The sequence below is a fragment of the Physella acuta genome, unplaced genomic scaffold (assembly GCF_028476545.2).
Source record: "Physella acuta isolate Inbredline_101_S28 unplaced genomic scaffold, ASM2847654v3 ptg000213l, whole genome shotgun sequence".
Taxonomy (NCBI): Eukaryota; Metazoa; Mollusca; class Gastropoda; family Physidae; genus Physella; species Physella acuta.
The window spans coordinates 640,563-660,456 of NW_026731732.1; the positions used below are offsets into that span (position 1 = coordinate 640,563).

The 19,894-nt window shown below is 31.5% G+C and overlaps 1 protein-coding gene and 2 long non-coding RNA genes across 4 annotated transcripts; 2 read left to right on the forward strand and 1 right to left on the reverse strand.

Annotated features, from left to right (window-relative positions):
• Nucleotides 1–2,132: 2,132 nt before the first annotated feature.
• LOC131937576 (protein mono-ADP-ribosyltransferase PARP3) lies at nucleotides 2,133–19,313 on the reverse strand. Of its 2 annotated transcripts, none has more exons than XM_059295112.1 (12): nucleotides 19,171–19,313; nucleotides 17,948–18,153; nucleotides 17,098–17,223; nucleotides 16,771–16,971; nucleotides 16,176–16,347; nucleotides 6,187–6,359; nucleotides 5,803–5,868; nucleotides 5,434–5,526; nucleotides 5,024–5,116; nucleotides 4,241–4,418; nucleotides 3,925–4,068; nucleotides 2,133–2,542 (listed from the first exon to the last, which is right to left on the reverse strand). In XM_059295112.1, exons 2-12 carry the CDS (start codon nucleotides 18,140–18,142, stop codon nucleotides 2,373–2,375), a joined length of 1,611 nt encoding a protein of 536 aa, XP_059151095.1. In that variant the 5' UTR covers nucleotides 18,143–18,153; nucleotides 19,171–19,313; the 3' UTR covers nucleotides 2,133–2,372. The 2 variants fall into 2 exon arrangements, with proteins under 2 accessions (XP_059151095.1, XP_059151096.1); XM_059295113.1 differs by lacking the exon at nucleotides 19,171–19,313 and adding an exon at nucleotides 19,020–19,098.
• Nucleotides 7,142–8,731, forward strand: LOC131937577 (uncharacterized). The gene is made up of 3 exons (XR_009386238.1): nucleotides 7,142–7,192; nucleotides 7,973–8,211; nucleotides 8,611–8,731. It is a non-coding gene; the product is annotated as an uncharacterized LOC131937577 (long non-coding RNA).
• LOC131937578 (uncharacterized) lies at nucleotides 13,104–15,023 on the forward strand. Its single transcript, XR_009386239.1, has 3 exons — nucleotides 13,104–13,123; nucleotides 13,239–13,355; nucleotides 13,728–15,023. It is a non-coding gene; the product is annotated as an uncharacterized LOC131937578 (long non-coding RNA).
• Nucleotides 19,314–19,894: the final 581 nt, after the last annotated feature.

The following is a 19,894-nucleotide window of genomic DNA, read 5'->3' on the forward strand; positions in this document are numbered from 1 at the left end:
CATTTTATTGAGGCTTTTTAAAAATTTCAAAACCATACACATCTTAAAACTATTCTAAAACTAAAACTTTTAAAATTAACTACTGACTCATTTCTACTTAAGGGGTAGTTTGTTACCAACTGTAACATGGCCCAATTAAAATAGAAAATGTGAACATCAATTGGATATGTATCCAGACCCAAAGAAGCAATTTATATATTTAAAATTGCTTTATTTTGTAAAAATTTAATTAAGCAGTATTTAATTTTTATACATTATCATAAATAAAACTATTAAAAATTATTTGTTTTCATTGAAATAGGTTATTGCTAATATACTCAGTTCTAAATTAAATAATATTGTAAAGTAAAAGCTTAGAAATATTTTATATTTATTACATCATTAAATACCACACATCTTAATTTTGCATGTTTCTGATACAAGTTTTTGTATTTAAAAATATTGTTGCAATTAAAAATTAATCCACAATTCAATGGCAAGAAATTTAATTGCCATAGAGTATAGAGCTTTTTATTGTTTACTATTTGGATACTACCCCAGATTTCATTGTAATATGTATACATATATGCATGAATGTAAAGTTTTCCAAGACTTGGTTTGTGTTAGCTTTATCTTTAGTCTTCTTTTTAGTACAAGTATTTATGTTAAAGTTTCATTCTCGAGTTAGGCTAAAGTTTTAATAGGGTTTCTTTAGTCACAAAGTCAGATTATGATAGAGTTACTTTCAGAAAACAGGATGAGATGTTTGTTTTCTCTTCTTTACTTCATAAGCTAACAAAAATTCTCTAATATGCTTTCTATACAAGGGTCACATATGGTCTTGCCTGTTTAATTAGAAAAGATGTAGCAGATGTCTCCATCTAATGATGTCGGTCCACGTCAATAGATGATTAAGCAACATGAAATATTAATTACCCTGTTATGACCGCACATTGTACAAACTTTACCCTAAGCTCATTTCAAAATGACGAAACTTTACTGAGTGAGGCTCAGAATTTACATAAATAGAATGATTGAAGCTCCATGTTATGCATATATATTAATATTTTAGGTATTTAAATGTATAAATTAGTATGTTTCTATAATTATTTCATATCTCAAAGGGCTCATGATGTCACACTTCCCATACATATGCATTTTGGTGTGTCATAAAATGTATGTATATATATGTGTGTGTGTGTGTGTATATATATATATGTGTGTGTATATATATATATGTGTATATATATATATATGTGTGTGTGTATGTATATATATATATGTGTGTATATATATATATATATATATATATATATATATATATATATATATATATATATATATATATATATATATATATATATATATATATATATATATATATATATATTTGAACAGCAGAAACATTCTCAGCTGTGTCTCATGATGCTTCCACAAAACACAAATTATGTTTCATAGCTAATAGAACAATAAATTACCACCAGTATTGTTTATTATCATTCAAGTCAAATGAAACTATGATAGACAAATTCAAATATTTTAAAATTCTCTTGTCTTCATTTCTAGTCATTCTTACACTCATTATGTTAAATGAAGAATGCTTAGTTGAATAATAAATAAATTATTTTGGAGATATTGATTTGGTTTATCATGCTTCAGGGTTGTAACAATACCTCATAATGATTTTGAATACACCCTACATCATGTAGTTCCATCAAACTTTTGTTTACAATCTCTTATTTATTACTGCTATTGCCTAATGATTTTGAGGCTTAAATCTATTATTTATTTGTAGAAAGTGTATCCTATTCAGTCACTTATATAGAAAAGTAAATTAAGGGTCGTCCATAAATGGCGTCACACTTGTGACAATGTGTGATACAGGGTGTGTGTGTGTGCAAGATAGTGTGACATCACACTTTAGCATTTAAAAAAGTAATGTTAGAAACTGAATTTTAGCAGTTATTTCACTTTGAAAAAAAAAACAGTTTCAATAAATTGTAAGTGAAATTGATTAAAATACAATATGTTGACCATGCACATTCAACAGCATTTTTAGGGAAGGGGGGGGGGGGGGGGGGTTGTAGACTAAGGTGTGACATCATTAAGGGGGGGGGGGTGACAATGTATGACTGTGATGAGGGAGGTAGAAATAGTTTTTAAAAGCGTGATTTCCTTTTGGGATGACAATTTATTGCTTTAATTGAGATATCAATAAAGTAAATTTAAAAACAAAATAATCAATATATTCAATAAGAAAATGTGCCTGCATATGGTTCTCTATAAATGTTACAAAACAACAATCAAGTGCTATCTAGGTTTAAGTGTTTTCTAAAATTCTAATAATATTATAAGTAGAAGTGAATCAATTATTATTACTATTCAAAATAGGACTACATATCAAACAACAATAAATAGCGAATATACACTTGATCTTCTCTGTAAACCAGATACTCAGATTGATAGAAGCTGCTGCTGGAATAATCATCAATGGTTTTTGGTTTACCTTGAGGCACTATAACATCATGGCCATCAAACTTCAGAGTAGTGTCAAATTTACTATCTGGAAAATTAAGAAATGAAAGCAATATTGACAAACTTGTTTTTCAGACAAAATGCCCTTTAACATAATCAAATAATTTTTCAATGAAAACAGTGATACCAAGGCTCAATGATATCCAAGCTCCAAGAACAGCATTTAACCAAGAAAACTAATCTAATAGAACAGCCTTAACACAGCCAAAAACTAATACTGGCTAAGTCATTAAAAAGCACTAAATCTAAATTGTCCACCTAAAATCAACATTGACCCTTGCTCAAATACTAACTGTCAAGCAAAAAATATCAAAACAATATAATATAATACAATGTCTGTTAAATAATACTCAAAATACTTCAAAATGTTTTGCTTTATTTTATTCAAAATTGGAACAGGGAGTAATGAAGAAAAAATATAACACAAAAATGATGCATTATACAGTCTTTAACTATGCCGAACATAAAAGAAATCGTTTCAGGCAAATAAACTATTATTTAGAAATGATTATAGATTGTTATTTATATATGTATATATCAGGGGCGTAGCGAGGGGGGGGGGGGGCGGGGGGTGCGGACCGCACCGGGTGACACCATTTAGGGGGGGTGACACCAAGGCAAAAAATAGCAAAATATATAGAGAAAAACTCGATCGAGGGGGGGTGGGTGCAAATCGAAAGTTTGAGGGGGGGGGGGGGGTGCAAATCGAAAACTTGAGGGGGGGGTGCAAATCGAAAATTTGAAAGTTTGTCCCTGGGAAGGGTCTCTATGCCTCTGGGGGGGTGACACCATTAAGTGCCGCACCGGGTGACACCCGACCTCGCTACGCCACTGGAATATATAGTTTCAAGAACAGTCATTTATGGCTTAAAACATTTACATTAGAAATATTTTTAACAAAACAATAAGGTTATAAGTTATTGAATATATTGAAAGGTATGAACATGACATCATTTCAAAGTCTTTGCAAAGAGATGTGTTAGTTGTTACTAATCAGGTAATCTTCTAAATATATTAATGTTAGATTATTAATTACAAATTTAGGGATATTTTCTTTCACGTTCATTTATTTATGGTCAGGGGTTGTCACAGTTTTTATCTTCTTTTACACTCTGGTAAATGTATGATGCAACTAAACTATTATTATCACTTTTATAATGAGTATGGTTGATTATATAATTCATACATTTTTATGTTTTATCTGTGAGCCAAAATCTAATAGTTTTACATTTTTTAAAATGTCATTATATTTGTTTTATTTCTAGTGGATGTAATATCCATAAACATAAAGATGTAGATTATAATTATATACCCTCAGACTGTACAACCAAAATACTATATGTATTAATATAAACTCTGCCAATATCAACTGTTTTTCAAAATACTTCCCAAAAAAATAATTACACATACCCGGTTCTTGTTGGCCACAAGCCAACACACTATCGTATCCTTTTGGTGCACTAACTAATGATGGCTTGTCTTGTGTAATTTTATGCTGTTTCCCCAGTGCAACTTCATTTAAAAACATTATACCTTTGCCTTGTGCAGGACACACTTTGAAATGGAAAAGATATTTTTGTTAAAATAATATGGATGTACAAAATACTTATTTTTAAAAATATATATATATTTAATTGATTACTAATAATCATTCCATTTAATAAAGATTTTTTAATAAAATTGTTAATTACCAATTTGACAAAAACATGCAATAATAATTTCTAACCATATCCAGCTGATTTATCATTCTCAGATGCAAAGTAGATGCCTTTCCCAACACGACCTCCACTGTGTGGCATAATTCTTAATCCACTTTTTAGAATAGCTGTGACCACAGCTACATTTGTGCCATGCCACAAAAGTTTTCTGTATTCAATATCTTTATTTTTTATAAATCTATCAGCCTGAAAATTAAATGATATTGATATCTTCATTGAATATCTCATTTCAGGCAGTGGCGTAGCTAGGATTTTTGGGCCCCTATGCAAAAAGTGTTAGTGGGCCCTCAGAGGCGCAGCGACCCTTCCCGGCGACCGGGGACAAACTTTCGATTTGCACCCCCCCCCTCAGACTTTCGATTTGCACCTCCCTTCAAACTTTCGAAAAAGGGCCCCTATTTGCCTTGGGCCCCTATGCCTTGCTTACGCTAGCTTTACGGTAGCTACGCCACTGATTTCAGGTCAATTTTGTTGACAGGACTTATATTTAAAAGAAGTATTCATCTAACATAAAAATGAATTTAAAGCCCTATCTGCAACTATAGATTGTTAAGTACCATTTAAGGTTTATTTAACATAAATACAAGTTAACAATTAGCTATTTTTCCTCAATTCTGAACAGTCATGTAAGAGAAGTTTCTAGCAATATATGCTAATGTTTTAAAGCATCTCCCTCTTAAGTTAGAAAAAGAAAAGACATATTACAGTGTTTTAATTTAGTTTCAGTTAACTATGTATGATTGTAAATGGAATTTCATTTTTAAAAAGTTCCACATGTTCAGACTACATACTTCTCCTTCACGATCAACCTCCCACACATCTGTAAGTTTCTGTTTCCTCCAACCACTTGTTCCCTTTGTTGCTTCAAAATAGTTTTTAATTACCTGTTTAAAGTTTAAAATAATTCAGAAATTATTTAGATCTACATTTTCTTTCAAATTACATTCCAAATAGATTAGAAATACATTTTTAATAAGTGGTCAATAAAACATATTTTTGGTGATATAAATGAAAAAAATATTTATTGGAAATAAAGTTGTTTTTTTTATTTACCGCCTAGCAGAACATAATAAAATAGTTAAAAAGGGAGATAACTTAGAGTTAAATAAATGTAATACCACCTAATCTTAAGAAAATTGATTTTAAAAAAAAAGAAAATTGAAATACACCATCTCTTTTTGTGAAAATATAATAGCAATACCTTGAATTCATTGGACTTTTTATCTAAAAGTTTAAGTTTGCATTTTAATAGTCCATAGTTAACATCAAATGGATGAGGCAATGTGCTGTCATTCTGAAAAGATTACCACCAAAATAATTTTGGACTATATTAAACTGATATTTTATTTTTAAAATAGAGAGCTATAAATCCATTATTATTTTTCTCATATCCTAAAGCAATATAGGTTATGACTAATTATTATCTATAGATTTTTCTTTAGTTAAACACATATTTAAATACTTTTTCCAAAAGTTTAAATCCAGTAATTTATAATCATCCTTATGGGAATTATGAATAACTAGCTTTAAGCATCAAAGTTGATTTTTAAATGAAAAAGTAAAAACTTACAGTGTCAGCACTAGCTTTTTCTCTGTCTTTCTGAATGCTTTGTGCAAGCTCAATATCTCCTAAAACCTGAGAGCAATATGTCATAAACATTTGAAAATATTACTTTTTATCTTTTATTATGTCTCTTAAACCTGTTTTGGATGGCTTAAATAGTTTGTATTCAGTACTGGCAAGATTTTTTAACATTCATTGGCAAAACATATATTTAACTAATTTAACTAATCAGTAGACAATACTTTTTACCTTATAAATAAATAATGCTTTTAGTCCTTGTATTGAATCAAATATTTTGTATTCTTTTAAAGTAAACTATCCAAATTCTTGACATAATTTGTTACCTTTTTTTTACATTTTAAGGAACCTACAACTTTATAAAAGTCTTACCGCTAACATATCATACTTTTTCTGAATCATTTCTAAAGTATCAAGAGGTGGAGGCACCGTTCTTCCAACACTATGAGGTATTATTGTGTAGAATGTTGATGAAAGATCTTTTATTTTATTTAAAGACGCTTTATTGTTAACAGCTTCCTCAATTGCTTCCAGAGCTTCAAATCCTATAAATAAATAAATTATGTAAAATATATTTTTTTAAATTTACATAATGACCAATAATTACAACAAATTGTAAATATTATATTAATATGCTTCAATATTCACAATTCTAAGCTAAACAACAATTTCACATGGTAGTCAATTTAAGTAAAGAAATTTATGACAAATTCATATAGTTATGTAAACTTCCAAGTGACACCCTTGAAATTATTTGACTTCATAATCTGCTATAACAAACCCAAGACAAAGAAGCAGAAAATTATCTAAAACTTCAGTTCAAAGTAATACATTTCAACTCAGTTGTGTATGAATCATCTATCAAACAAACATACCTGAGACATAACTGATAAACTAAGTCAATACCCAGCTAACACAGTATGTAATACCAGGGTCGGCCCAAGCTTGGCCCAATGTTGTAATCATGGCCAAACATTGGACAAGCTTACGCCAGGGTACAGCCAAGATTTGTACATGCTTGCATCCCTTGATACCTTGATATTTAACAGTTTTTACCTTGGCTGCCAAGATTACACTGATTTATGTATTCACTGCAGAAATTTTAGTTAAATATGCTTGTTAAACTTAATATATGTTAACTAAAATTAAGTTATCTTTTAATATCATGCTCTAATGTAAACATAGCATCAATAACAGACTACGTTGCATGTGTTAAACATTTTGTTAATCTTTTTAAAATTGTGTGCGCTACTGCCACCGGCCCCCTGTCGCCCATTGTCCCTTTGTTCACATTCCTTCCTATTGTTCGCAAGCCAGCATACTGGTGCTTCGCCATTTTTCTTAACAAAAGACTTTGTATCCAGTCACAGTAAAACAGGTAGGCCCACTGTAGCCATTTTAGTTCAACAGTGAGAAGTAGTATAACTGTATTTATGCAGAATCTGGAAAACTCGTATTTTTTTGTTGGAAACTTCAACTTTATGGGCCTAAGTCATCAAATAAAAGTTATAAAAGGTAGTTTATTTGAGGTAATAAAATGAGCCTAGATCTAGTCTACATCTATATATTAATAATACTAGGGTCTATAATAGTCTATATTCTGTTTATTTTGGCATGCCATTAGGCTATAATTACATTTGACAATAATCTCCTTTATGATAGATCTAGATAGATCTAGATTCTAATAATACTAAATAACTAAAAATCGTAATCAGAGGGCGGTTAATTTTGACAGCACTTTTTTTTTGTATTGAAAAGTATGCAAGTACGTTTGGGGTTATATTGATTATTGATAGATCGATGTATTTATTGGTTTTCAACTTTAGGTATAATTATCACGCACAGGGGAAGGGAGGGGGGCGTAAATGTTTATAAATTAATAAATAATCATTCACTTTAACTTTAAAAAAAAACTTAATTTTATTGTTCTAGGCCTATTTGTGTAAGGATTTGAAACTGTCTTTAATAATTAATTCAGAGAGAGAGAGAGAGAGAGAGAGAGAGAGAGGAACAGTAGACACAATTATAGAACAAATTTCTACATGTCAAACAAACAGTCACAGTGTATTTTGATAGGTATTAATTTTGAAAAAAAATTAGTCAACTAGAATTCTAAATTGATTCAAGATTGTCATTCAAATTTCTATTACTGTTACAGCTCCCTATGGGAGAATAAGATGTCATCATCATCACTCCTTTGTGGCCCCTGGGGAGCAAAGGGCTGCAACCACACATCTCCAGCGGACTTGGTTTTGGGCTGCTCCTCTAATCTGTGCCCATGAGAGCCCAGCTGTTTTCGCCTCCTCCTCAACCGTTCTCTTCTATGTTTTCCTTGGCCGGCCCACCCTCCTTTTTCCCTGGGGATTCCAGTCTAATGCATGTTTTGATGAATAAGATGTAAGTTGTGTAAATAGTAGTGTGGAGACCTCAGAGCAACACTTATTTCATGACCAACAGCAATAAGATGGTACTATTAGTAAGCCATACTTAATGATCAACACTACTCATATTATCATATAGAGGACAGAGTAGGCAAATGGTTGAGGACACTATTGCTAAACATGAAGCCAAGTTAGTAGTACATTCATCAGTTCACCTAAGTCTGATATATACCCAATTTAAGACTATGAAATAAAAAAGGTGGCTAGATATAGTGTTGACTACACAAATCCTTTATTTACAGAGATCAAATAAACAGAGATACTTAAAAATTAGTATCTAATCTGGCTATCATTTATTGTATCACTCACTCATTTTATTATTATATTTAATAACTAAGAATCCATTTATTTTCAGGCCTCCAGGTGTTGTGTATATCAATCAGCCCACTGGAGATATATCAATCTTTTAATAAATTATAAGGTCCCCACTGCTTGATACTTCACCAAATACTGGCTACACCAGAAAATGACTAAATGTTCTTATAATAGATTGACGACAGAAGCCTGTGGTTGTATATAATACATTTAATGGGTCTAACTACATCACGATGGTAACACACAGAGAGGACGAGAGGACGGAAGGAAGTACACAAGGGACATCACTCAAGATAACAATATTATAAATATAACTAATACAGAAGAGTGAGTTCCCTTGACCTCACAATTATTTCAATCTATTACATCCCTTTACCCTTAGAACACAATAACACATCTCTCAATAGAACAATTGATAGTATCCTAAAATCACCAATTATATTGTAACATGAACACTATGGTAGATTACATCCTTACAAACAATGCACAATATGCTACAACATAATCAAAATACAAAACAATAATGTCAAAGTCCTTTTGACCTTTAGAATCATAGGTCTAACTTATTTGGGACTTTGATTGTCCTGCTTGACCTTCTCAGTGGCTTCTGATTTGGTGACTCAAGATTCTGACCATCTGGATTCTCTATCTCAGGAGGTCTAGGATTTAAATCATTAACTCCAGAATTTACATTTTCTGACTCCAGACAACTTGGTTCACTCATATCAACAGAACTTGGTTGTGGAACAAACTGAGTTTGTGTGAACTGTTCAGATTTGGTGGGATTGACAGATTCACACTTATTATCTGCACAAGTTATTTTTAACTTTATAAGGCACAGGTCCTGTACCTTGAACAATTTGACCTGGTATCCATTTTTCCTTTCTCCCATAATTTCTTAGATACACATTCTCATCAATACCAAATTCTCTTTCAATGCATGAGTTGTCATGATTTAATGGAACTATTTTTGAATTGGCATCTGGAAGTATTATGCCGTTATTCAGATCCTTGACTGACATAGATTTCTTTGATTGATCAATTTCCTCAGGTAATCTGATAGTGCTTTTTGGTAACCAAAAATACTGTTTAAAAGTAATATCCTGGACAATATCACTTTGCAACTGTGATCCAGCATTTGAAGTGGGTGTATTAAATGGCAAAAATCCTTTTTCTTTTCTTTTGATGTTACCCTTTTAGTTTCTTTTAGTTTCTGTAAGTGCTAATGATGTTAGCAAAGTTGTTTGATGATCACATTCCTTCTTACTAATGTATTCTCTTTAAAACATTTGAAATTGCCATATCACCATAATCATTTATTAAGTTACAAATACTTTGTTTAGGCAACTCTGACTGATAATGGACTGCATCTTCTCCATCTTTTATATTATCTTCACAAAGGGTTTTAATTTCTTATTCTATATGGCCTTAAGTCATCCTTCATAGACTCTTTAGGCCAACCATTTTTACAGTACTCATATACTTTTATTAAGCACTCATCTTTTTGTGTTTCTCTTTTAATATCATTCACATTTATATTGGAGTTATCCATGATAGTGAATAGAACAAATACATCTTCTGGTACATAGCTCAGGCTTTGGTTTTTTAAAGGTAATCTACTAAGACTATCTGCACTATTCTCAGATCCAGGTTTGTATTTCAATTCATAATTGTATGCAGTTAGTGTGATAGCCCATCTTTGAATTCTTGGTGAGGCATGCTCAGGTAGGGTTTTGTTTTCTCCAAATAAACCTAGCAATGGTTTATGATCTGTAAAGATGGTGAACTTCCTACTTATGAAATTTCTTAACACCAAAAATGATGCCTAAGCCTTCCCTATCTAACTGAGAATAATTTTTCTCAGCCTGGTTCAAAGATCTACTGGCAAAAGCAATGGGTCTGTCACCCTTCTCATCCATGTGGGACAAGACTGCTCCTACACCATCTGGTGAAGCATCACATGTTAATATAAGTCTTTTCCCTGGGTCATAGTGAGTTAGTAAGGTGTCAGCAGACAAAGCCTCTTTTGCTGTATTAAAAGCAGCTTCTTGTTGTTTACCCCAGTGCCAAGTTGCATTTTTCTGTAGCAGCTTGTACAGTGGTGATAGTTTACCAGACAGATTTCCTATGAACTTTGCATAGTAATTTATCAAGCCCAAAAAAGCTCTTAGTTGTTGGGTATTTTCAGGTTTGGGTGCTTCTTTAATGGCTTTTGTTTTCTCAGGTTGAGGTCTGATACCTTGCTTGCTTAATATATAACCAAGAAAACTAATTTCTGTCAGCATGAATTGACATTTATCTTTGTTTATCTTTAAACCTTTCTCGCCAACTATTTTCAAGACTTTATCAAGTGTTTTAAGATGTTCAGTGTCATTCTTACCAGTTATGTACACATTGTCAAAGTACACACAAACATTTGGAATATCCTTAAAAATACTGTCCATGACAGCTTGGAAAATTTCAGGGCTAGATGATATGCCAAAACATAGTCTTTCATATTGGTAGAGTCCTTTATGTGTGTTTATTGTCGTATAGACTTTTGAATCTGGATGCAGTTCTAGTTGAGTGTAAGCATGACTAAAGTCTAATTCAGTGAATTTGTCTCCTCCTGCCAAATTCAAAGAAATTTCCTCAATGTTAGGTATAGGGTACCTATTTAGCTCTATTTGCTTATTCAGTGTAGTTTTATAATCTCCACAAATTCTTATAGAACCATCCTTCTTTAACACTGGCACAATGGGTGTCGCCCAATCGGAATAGTCTACCTTCTTTATAATGCCATTAGATTCCAATCTACTTAGCTCATTTTCAATTTTATTCCTCATTGCATAAGGTGGAACTCTAGCTTTGCAGTATTTTGGATTTGTGTCTTTAATGCTTATCTTCACTGTTCTATCATTTAGTAATCCTGGATTACTAAAAACACTTTTATTTTCAGATATAACTTTATCTAGTGAAGTAAGACTAGATTCTTTTCCATTGTTCAATGAACAAATACTCTCCCAATTTAACTTAAGATCACTTAACCAGTTCCTACCTAGTAATGGCGGTCCATTTCCTTCAACCACAAGAAGAGGAAGTTTAACACTTTGACCATTATAACTTACATGAACCATACACTCTCCTATTACCGGAACATTGTCACCAGTGTATGTTGTTAGACACTTGTGACATGGCTGTAGAGGCACTGATCCTCCTGCGACAGCGTCAAAATCTTTCTTCGTTATGACTGTTAGAGGTGCTCCAGTGTCAAGTTGGAAGCTGATGCTCTTACCGTTAATATTAACTTGTACATTGATGGGAGCATGACTTATTGATTTCACAGAGAACAGGCTGAAATCCGGCTGCGAATCAGTTTGAGCATTTTCACAGGTAGAGTGGTTCATTGGTTGGGTTAGGTAGTCTTGGTGAGAGTTAACATAGTGCTGCCTTTGGTTGCGGTACTGTCTTGACTGGCTAGATTTAGCAACAGACGAAGACTTTGCAAAGCAGGCCTTGGCAATGTGACCTTGCTTACTGCACTTATAACAAGTTGCAGACTTGAACTTGCACCGATGAGATGCATGGGGACCTTTGCATCGATGACATTTTTGATAATTATTACTAGATTTAGATCTAGGATTTGAACGAGCAGGCTGTTTAGCATAAGTTGGAATGCTCTGATGGGGTTGATGTTTATTGACTAACCTGCTGTTTACTGCATGGATCCCTGAAGGCGTAAGAGATTTCGCCGCATCTGATGACTGCTGGAATGAAGTTGCAAGTTGTATTGCTTTTTCTAATGTTAGATCTGACTCGAGCAGCAACTTTCTTTGAATATCAGGGCTGTTTACACCTGTCACAAACTTTTCACACAGTCTGTCAGACAGCGTTTCTCCAAATTCACAAAATTCACTTAAATGACGTAAAGCAGCAACATATTCTGATATTGACTCGTTTGGTTGACGAGTCCTACTGTCAAATCTAGCTCTACATAAAAACTTTGATGGGGTAGGCGCATGGTGGTCTGTTAGCAATTTGCTCAGCTCGTTAAAGCTCTTGGTAGTTAGATTAGCTGGTGCGCATAAGTCTTTTAGTAGCCTAAATTGTTGAGGCCCTATGACTGTTAACAAAACAGCTCTCTTTTTGGCTTCTATCGTCACGTCGTTAGCTTCTAGGTAAAAGCTTAACCTCTCTAGGTAATCTTGAATGATTTCATCATTCGCATCAAATTCTTTTATTTGGCCATACAGCGCCATAATTCTAGAAATAATTAGCTAATAAGCTCTAGCAAACCTCTTTTTTGCGTAAGTAGGTGCTCTTTCTAGTAGATGTTTATCCTTCGTCGCCAGTTATAATAGATTGACGACAGAAGCCTGTGGTTGTATATAATACATTTAATGGGTCTAACTACATCACGATGGTAACACACAGAGAGGACGAGAGGACGGAAGGAAGTACACAAGGGACATCACTCAAGATAACAATATTATAAATATAACTAATACAGAAGAGTGAGTTCCCTTGACCTCACAATTATTTCAATCTATTACAGTTCTTAACACTTAACAACTGTAAGTTTACATTGTTTCAAAGTGAATAATAATTTTCATTTAGTAATTTTTGCTTGCATGTAATGATCAGCATGTGTAGTTAATGCCTTTACTGATATTAGTAAAATAATTTCAGACCACAAGCATTACTTCTGGGTCACTCTGAAGGGTCTAATCGTTCAATTACTGAATTGATAAAGTTGATGAAATTGCTCTAAAGTTGTCTGGCACCTTCTTAACTCAGAGACATAGGGTAAGGGGTTTATAATATTTATATAAATACTATTATTTTTTTTATTACCAGGTCTTTTTTTTCACTTTTGTTTATAAATATATGTATATATATATATATATATATATATATATATATATATATATATATATATATATATATATATATATGCAGTATAAGTGTTACCTGGGTAGCATGAACACCCCAGACCACCAGTCTTTATACCTATATAATATATCGTTACAAAGTAGCAAACATGATGTTAGGGGCTTCTTGTTGTATGTTTAGTGCAGTGCAAAATAAAATAAACATAATAAATTTAGTGCAAAATGAGCAGTGTATGGTTGTAATTATTTCATAAATGACTTTTAGTGTGTAACTTTTCTTTTTTAGAATGTGGATGGATTATGACATACCTTGCACAAATCAACAACCAGGCTTTTATTGGATTTGAATCCCAAAGGAAAGAGAAAGTTTGTTATCCAAAACAAACATGGAAAATATCAGAAACCAACAAAACACAAGCAGGCAGAGTGTTATGGACCCAACTTTGGGGAATCTCCTAAAACCAAGTATAAAAATAGAGAGGTGTGGTTGTGTCTCTCAGCTCCACAAGGGTCCACAAGAATGAGGACAACAGTGATTTTCGTAATAATTTTAGATCAGATTTAAAAAAAAAAATTTGATCAGATGGATCAGGTTAACAGTTTAATACATATTGCATTTAAGTGCTTAACGAAAAGAAAAGATGCTCTTACCAAAATAGTCTAAGAACAATGCTGATTTTAAATTAATAAATTGTTTCCTTTTGTAATAATATAATACTTTAAGTTGGCATTGTATGTATGTTTAGTGTAGATTTAATGCCCTAAATGAAATATACAATTGACATTTTTTTCTTTAAAGAATTAGTTGCAAATTTCTTTCATTATTAGTTTCACTGTACAATCTGAAAAAAAGCTTGCAACATTTGTATTGACAATACTTCTGCTGGTGATATTTATTTCTAATTAATGAAGTAAATTAATATATATTCAGTTTACTATAATTAAATACCTCATACTCGAGACAAAAAAACATTTATTGAATATCGCAGTGATATTCCTGTTCTACACAATGCGTATAAACCCTCGAACCATCTGTCTTTTGAAAGATTGTACATTTTGTATACACAATGGCATTCATTTCAACACTATTTAACCACAATTATAATCTAGAGATCCTGAACATATTTTCGTTCTGTTATTTATGGACAAGGCAGACTGGTCCAGCATTAAAATGTAAACCTTAATTAGAATACTTAAACAAGCTATGCAATTAAATGTTGTTAGACAAATATTTTATACTTTTTATTTTTAATGTTATGTTTACGTATCATAGTACAAGACAGCTTCTGTATTCTTGTACAGTAAATTAAGTTTTTACATTAGTTTAATTTAAACTGTAGGCCTGCTTAACATCTGTTACATTATATGAAAATGTTTTGTATATTTGTTTTAATTTGTTTGTATAAAAGTCAAAATGAAAGTTACTACACTATTATTTACATATTCTTTTTCAATCAATACTTTATAGTATAGTTATAATTTTCTTACAATTGAATGGATGGTATAATACAGATTTTAATAGATGAGCAGTTCTTGTGTATGTATTGCTGCTTTACTACATTTTGATTAAAATTTCTTTCACATTTTGAAATTACCTTTGTAAATATTATGACTGATATGAGAATGGATCTTTTTGTATGCTAAAAATAAAAATTTGAGCCAAGATGTAGCCAGGATATAATACAGGATGAGCCAAGGTATAGCCAATATTGGGCCAAGATATAGCCATTATTGAGCCAAGATGTAGCCAATATTGGGCCAAGATGTAACCATGATATAGACAATATTGGGCCAAGATATAGCCAATATTGAGCCAAGATGTAGCCAATATTGGGCCAATATGTAGCCGGGATATAGCCAATGTTGGGCCAATATGTAGCCGGGATATAGCCAATATTTGGCCAAGATCTAGCCAATGTTGGGCCAATATGTAGCCGGGATATAGCCAATATTGTGCCAACATTGCGCCAACATCATGCCGAGTTTCACTACCAACGTTCCGCCAAGGTTAAGCCAATGTTGCACCAAGATGTAGCCAATATTGGTAACCAATGTTTAGCCAATATTGGGCCAATATATGTGTGCTGACTGGGTAGCTTAAAAGACCTAGCTAATATAAATCAGATCAATAAAATGACATAATTAAAAAAGACATGCATCATTGATCAAGAAGGATGTTAAAGTTAATGTTTCTTTGCAGAAACTGTTAAAAAGATGACAGCTTGGCCATCTCCACCTTGCATCTTCCCCACCCCATCACATTATCAAAACATTCATTCTACATAGCCAACAAAACCAGTACTCAGAAACACACACATTCTAAATTTAAAGTGGTCAGGCCACAAAATAGAAATATTTTAAATAGAGAACATAAAATGTAAGTATTTTCAAATTATATATAATGTACCACTTTTAAAAATCAATGTATGTATTTTTTAAAACTATGTAAATAATGCAGTTGTACTACTAAGAACTAACTATTTGCTGCTTTAGATTTAGCTTCTTATTGTAACTGAAAGCAATGGATTACTAGTTTTGATTGTGCTGATTCAATGTAAATAAATAGGCTACATGATTGACTTGAAATAATGAAGCCAGCATTTAATATTTTCTTTGCCATTACATTCTCCCAGAAAATAGTATAAACATTTCTATACACTGACCTACCTGAAAAAAAAAAGTTATTCCATTATGCTAGTAATCATATTTTCTGAGAATAAAAAAATTTATTTACCTTTTGCTATTTGTGCTTTACTTAGCTTTCCTAGAGGCATTTTTTTAGTGTCTATATCAAATTCTTTTAGTGCAGCCTTGAACATATCATTATCAAATATAAGTTTCATCAGGTTCTGTGTTGTCTTATCAAGCAAACAGGGAGCTACAGTTTTGTTGCTGTCATCTGCAATCTAGATGAACATATTTTATTAAATGCTGTTGTACTTATACTAAGCATCTGATTAATATGAAAAATATTTGTTTAAATGCCTTTAAACAAACTTGCTAAAAAAAAGATGAAGGGAGATAAATATGTAAAGCTAAAAATTTTTTCCAAGATATTGAAGATCTATTAGCAACAGTTTACTGTGTTTAAACTTCTCATCATATCTTCTGTCCTGGATACACATATTTTAACAGTGCTAATATCTCAGCAAAATGCTTAAATAATAAACATAAAAATACTAACATGGAAGTAAGGAATTTTAACTATATTAAATGAGATTTATAACAAATACGCAATTATGAGACTTTGAGAGACCAATACGCTAAATTTGAATTAATTAATTAATTAATTAATTATAGATAAAATTGTTTTGACTGAGATAACAAACCTTAATTACAGATGAGTCAACTTGGTCTTCATCTTCATCTCCAGCCATTTCAAGTAAAGTATACTTTCCTTTAACTGGTTTGAAGTTATCACGCTCACTCCATGCATTTTTAGTTTTATCCTTAAATTTTTTTTCAAAATCTTTTATCGCATCTTTAGGATCATTAAGTGGACCTTTTAAAGCATTCTGACCATTTTCTCCCTGAGAAGAATTCATACATTAAATACAAGAAAAAGGAAAAGTTTTTTAAAGTGCCATAATTTACTAGAGAAGTTTTTAAAAGTGTGCCATAAATACTGATTTGACAAAAAAATAAGATGAACATACCACTCTTCCCCATCTATTCCAAGTATAATATTTTCCTCCTATTACTAAAATCTGTATTATGTAAAATTTGTTATTGTTCTGGCCAATGTTTGTCTGGTTCAACATAGCATCATAGTCTTCATAGACCTGTTAAAATATGTTAAAAAATAAATCTGCAAAAAAAATAACCTGTAAACATCAGCTAGCTGTGAGATATTAGTTTTAGCCTAATTTGATGTGCTTCTTTGTCTACAGAAATTTAAAAAACAAAACAAAATTTATTTTAAAAAATTATTTGCGATTGTGCTGTTAAAATGCTGTATCTGTAGACTGTAATCAAATCATCAGAAAAATGGTTTAGCTCCAAAGGCAACTTCATAAAAGACTTCTAAATTTATCATACAGTTTAAACTTTGCAAAACAAAAATGAATCCTTTTAAAGTTTAAACCATTTTGGGATCAAAATATCTGACAGTCATACAAAACATACACAGATTTAAAAAAAAAAAGTTTTAATTGATTTAATTAAACCATTAGCATATATCAGAACCTGTTTTTTTTTTTTTTTTCAAATTTCACTCAAAAATCAACAAACTAAGCATACAAAAACATTAAAACCCATTGTTGCTAATCTAATTTTATAATCGATTTTGGATTTTTAATAATGTAATGTTAATAGTTAATTCTCTTTAGTGGCCTTTAGTTTTAGGTCAGACAGTTCACTATTGCACATTTTTCCATTAAATTTTTTTTTTAAAGTGGGTTATAACTTTTATTAAAAGAACTGACTTTGTGTAATGTTTCACATTTTTATAGAACACTTCACTAAAAACTGAGTTACTGTAAACTTAATCTAGACTCTATTAGTTACCTGAGCATTGTTACTGTTTGGGCAAATTGAATCTGGTTTGTGTTTTTTAACTTTTCCTTTATCTGCTTCCTTTAGTTTAGCTATTTTATCTTTCAATGTATTTGGAGTTATTATTTCTTCCTCTTCCTTTTCATTTTTAGCCTTTTTAGCTTTAGATGAAGTTGCTTTACCTCCAGTCTTTCTTTTAGGTGGCATTATCTGATTATCTGTGAATGCACAACGACAATATATATATATATATATATATATATATATATATATATATATATATATATATATATATATATATATATATATATATATATATATATATATATATATATGTATGTATATATATATGTGTGTGTGTGTATGTAGACCTATTTACAACCCTCTATATACCTATATATATGTGTGTGTTTGTATATAATATATAATTTATAAGTTTGGATAATATGTTGGCTTATATTTAAATAACATACATGTGTATAAATATACACAGGCCTATATATAACTACATGACATCTACATATATATATATATATATATATACAGTGGCGTAGCGAGGTCGGGTGTCACCCTGTGCGGCACTTAATGGTGTCACCCCCCCCCCCCCCCCCAGAGGCATAGAGACCCATTCCCAGGGACAAACTTTCAAATTTTCGATTTCCACCCCCCCCCCATCAAGTTTTCGATTTGCACCCCCCCCCCTCAAACTTTCGATTTGCACCCCCCCTCGAGTTTTTCTCTATATATTTTGCTATTTTTTGCCTTGGTGTCACCCCCCTAAATGGTGTCACCCGGTGCGGTCCGCACCCCCGCCCCCCCTCGCTACGCCCCTGTATATATATATATATATATATATATATATATATATATATATATATATATATATATATATATAATATATATATATATAGGCCTATATATATTATATATATTGAATGTTATTAAAATTAGTAGCTTAAGTAATGATTAATTATTTAGTAGGCCCCATAAAATTTTAGACTATATATATTTATATATTATATAGAAGGCCTTTTATTTTATATATAACGCTCAAATAACATAGAATTATTATTTATAGACCTACCGCTTTCAAATTAAATTAAGCGTGCGTTGCCTAAATGCCAATGGCGTTAATTGGCCTAAATCTCTATATATACTACTACTATATAGATCTAGATCTACTCTATAGTTAATTTCAAATGTAACTGTCACAGATCAAATGAGAAAAATATTACCAAGTCGCGTTAGGGATGTTTTAAATGAAAATGGCAAGCTTCAAGTCGCTACTTGCAATAAAATAATTCAATATCTAGTTTAGATTCTATAATTAGTTGCTTAGTTTGTTGTTTTCCGCGGAGTAGGCCATGGTGACTGCTAGGCTAGATAGATACCTAATACCTAGATCTAATTATTTGTAAGCAATAATGACTTACATCATTATTATGTTTTTAGTAGTAGCATACAATTTCTATCGATTTTTCTGAAAAATCTTCCAACGCCTAGTTTGATCGTTTATAATTATAAAACACCACATTATAGGTCTATTTATTAGTATTTATTAAATTAAAACATTGAACAGTCTCGTCATTACCAATGCAATGTTTTTACAATAAACTAATAAGCACATATTATTTCAATTTTCAAAATATTTTTAATTTTAACTTTTACGGTTTACGCCATTTAATTAGAATCTATTAAACAAGCAATAAATAACATATCTTTTTCTTTTGCTTTTTAGATTAAAACACAAGCATTTGGTTTACACTATTTTTTTCTAGTATAGGTGGGGATCTTGATCTAGATTCTAGATAAATAAAAGGCAAAAGGTCTACAGATTTTGATCTTATATTAATGTATGGACTATTATGCGGGGATGTTGCTTCGCTGATTTCAACTGATTTGGTTGGGGGATAACAACTTCAAAATAGCCTTATATGTTTGGTAACATTCAGTGCAGAT